Below are 2,760 nucleotides of genomic sequence, written 5' to 3' on the forward strand. Positions count from 1 at the left end.
ATTTCTAACATGCCTTTACTAGGGAGTGTATAGAGAAAGCCAGGGAGCCGGAGTGGAGCAGAGGTGGGGCCGCGTCAGCGGTAGGTCAATCACCCCAGGGGCGGAGCCCGGAATCGGTGGGAAATTTGGGACTCAAAAATTTCAAACGAAAATATTTTTTTTGTTTAAACTTTCCAACGATTCTGGGATGGATAGCCCCAAAAAACCATTCACGGAATTTTCCGTGAAGCAGATAGGTAAGTACGAATGTCAAAAATTGACGAAACTAAGAAGTTATAGTGTCTGAAGGATAGTAAACTGTTACCGAAAAATGCTCTAACTCGTACAAATGCACTTATGTGGTAAACCATTACTAATAAAATACAAATAATGGTAGTTCATTTCTGTAGTAATTTTTATACAATCTATACTGAAGTTATTGAAAAACATTTATTTATCAAACATAAGTCAGTACATAAATTGCTCTAACAAAACATAATATAAAGAATTCTCTGAATATCTATGCTAGATATTCAGCACACTAGGAGCTATAAAGTCTACTGTTCTTAGCTTATATAAGCTGGAAAGATGCTAACACCTAACAAGCATTAGATCACAAGTATTCCCTATCTGGAGGTGTTTTCTTCGCAAACTTTCTCTGTGGTCGTGGAAACCAACGGTGTTTGGTTGTGTATGTTAACTTCATCAATTCTTCTCGTACCATTTCTTCAGGCATATTTCTGAATAACTTTTTGGGGTCATCCCGTATTTCACTTTTTAATATGCTGGGATCTTCTGCAGGACTTTCAGGTAGAGGCCTACTACATTCATATGGGAAAGATTTTTCTGGATGCCAACAAACTATCATAGAGTTGTCATCGGTAACTGCCATTCCATCATATCGTTCTTCCTGCTTGAACCATGCGGGGGTACTTGAAAAGTATTTCACACACCGTAAACTGCAATTAGTTTCAACAACTCTTCTAAACACACCACACAACCTTACTAAATGACTAGCCATCGGATACAAATTTATCATTCAGGCAGTCAGTTCCAACAATCTATTTACCCTTAAAACATTTTCCAATGCTTGATGAACAAGTATATTAGTTCATGAATAAGTAGCGTAGGGAGGCAAGACAACGGAACAACCGTAACCAGCAAACAGAGATGTTCACACACACGAAATAAATAACAATGTTGATGTTGAACCCATAGACAACCACAGGTTCAACTGTTCAACTTTTCGGAAGATTACAGAATGTCACAGATTATTATGCATCATACGCACATTTTCACAGATTCTCGACATGGTTCAATCTAATGATTCCAAGTAAGCGCTCCGTCCAGTTCTCTCCCGTTGCTCTCGCGTGTCGTCGAAGTCGTGTCCAAGTCGTCCGAATCTGCATGTCCCCTTGTAGTACGGTTGTCACTTTTCCCGCCAGGTGTCAGCTCGAACTTCACCCACCGCGCTCTGGGGCGCAGGCGCATCGCACGGAAGCAGAAGGCAGACGCCAAACAAACATGACAATGATTTCCACCTATTTACTACTCATATTAAAAATGTAACACGCTATTTCATCATTTACAATTTTTCTGCATTCAGTATTATCGATAACATGTTAAAGTATAATTGAGTTTTACATGTTGTCTGTACAAAGTGAAAGTTAGAATATGGCTGCCAAGCGCAGCGTCACAGCGAGTTCAAGCGTGCATCTGTCGCTCCTCTCTGCTCTCCCCTCCGACTCCACGTCTGCCGCGAATTCGGACAACGGAGGTTGGCTGAGTCCCCGGATGGAACGGTGCTCTAGGTGACATCTACTGCCGATTCGGACGCGGCCTATGAATCAATTCCCAACACCCGCACCGCAACACCTACTCCCAAATTTTTTGGCCGAGTCTGCTGCCACGCACGTGTCAGCAGTAAGAATAAGCTTCAAATTTGCACCTGCCACGTAATTCGTCTGCTAAAAGAATGTTACAAATCTGAGACGAGAGAAATGCAAGTTTATGATTAGTGGGAATGAATGTACAGGTAATTTAGAACCCTTTTCTTTAGAAATCATTTAGCGATATTATTTTAATGCTAACAGAACCTAATTTCTACCTAGAAAGTCAGTTCATCGCCAACTAGAAATCCAGTTCCGTGTGATAGGGGCTTAAGCTAACTACGAGAGCATCTAGGTTTATTATTAGAAGAATGCTAAGGGACATAATCTTAAAACATTTTTGTGAAAGTAATCGCTACAACTTCACAATATGTGTTACAGACGTAATTGCATACATAGCATGATGAAATCACGATAAGACAAAGACCGAGTCTGCTGCCACGCGCATCTTTTTTGAGGTTCCAGCAGAAAAAGAACGTGGCAGCAGACACTACCAAATTTCGTGACGTCGCAGGATTAGTCAAGTATAGTCCATTTTTACAACATTTAACAGTGCATTGTAAGAGTATAATGTTTAGTTTTCTGAGTCTTATTCGTTCAGAACGTTGCTTTCACCTGAAGAACGTTTCAAATGTTATATGACATTGGAAAATACTTAAATAATATTGATAATATTCATATAAGTAAAATCAAATCTTTTAACGTTCTGCATAAAGTACCTTAATTTTCAAATTACCAATTGAAAAAAGGCGATATAGATAAAATTTCATCCTACATTTGGAACTTACTGTAAGTTCATAAAGAATTATCGTCGTTAGTATATAATTGCTATTTGCTGGGGAATGAGAACTTACTGTCCAAGTTATGTATGCAAGATAATTTTGTAAAAGTT

General features: G+C 39.2%; 1 protein-coding gene across 1 annotated transcript; it reads right to left on the reverse strand.

Moving 5' to 3' along the window:
- Positions 1-407: 407 nt before the first annotated feature.
- Positions 408-1,249, reverse strand: mRpL42 (mitochondrial ribosomal protein L42). The gene has a single exon (XM_083138595.1). The coding sequence runs from the start codon at positions 1,016-1,018 to the stop codon at positions 593-595; it is 426 nt and encodes a 141-aa protein (XP_082994721.1). The 5' UTR covers positions 1,019-1,249; the 3' UTR covers positions 408-592.
- Between the last annotated feature and the right edge of the window lie 1,511 nt (positions 1,250-2,760).

Source organism: Lepisma saccharinum, chromosome 17 (assembly GCF_977018435.1).
Source record: "Lepisma saccharinum chromosome 17, izLepSacc3.1, whole genome shotgun sequence".
Taxonomy (NCBI): domain Eukaryota; kingdom Metazoa; phylum Arthropoda; class Insecta; order Zygentoma; family Lepismatidae; genus Lepisma; species Lepisma saccharinum.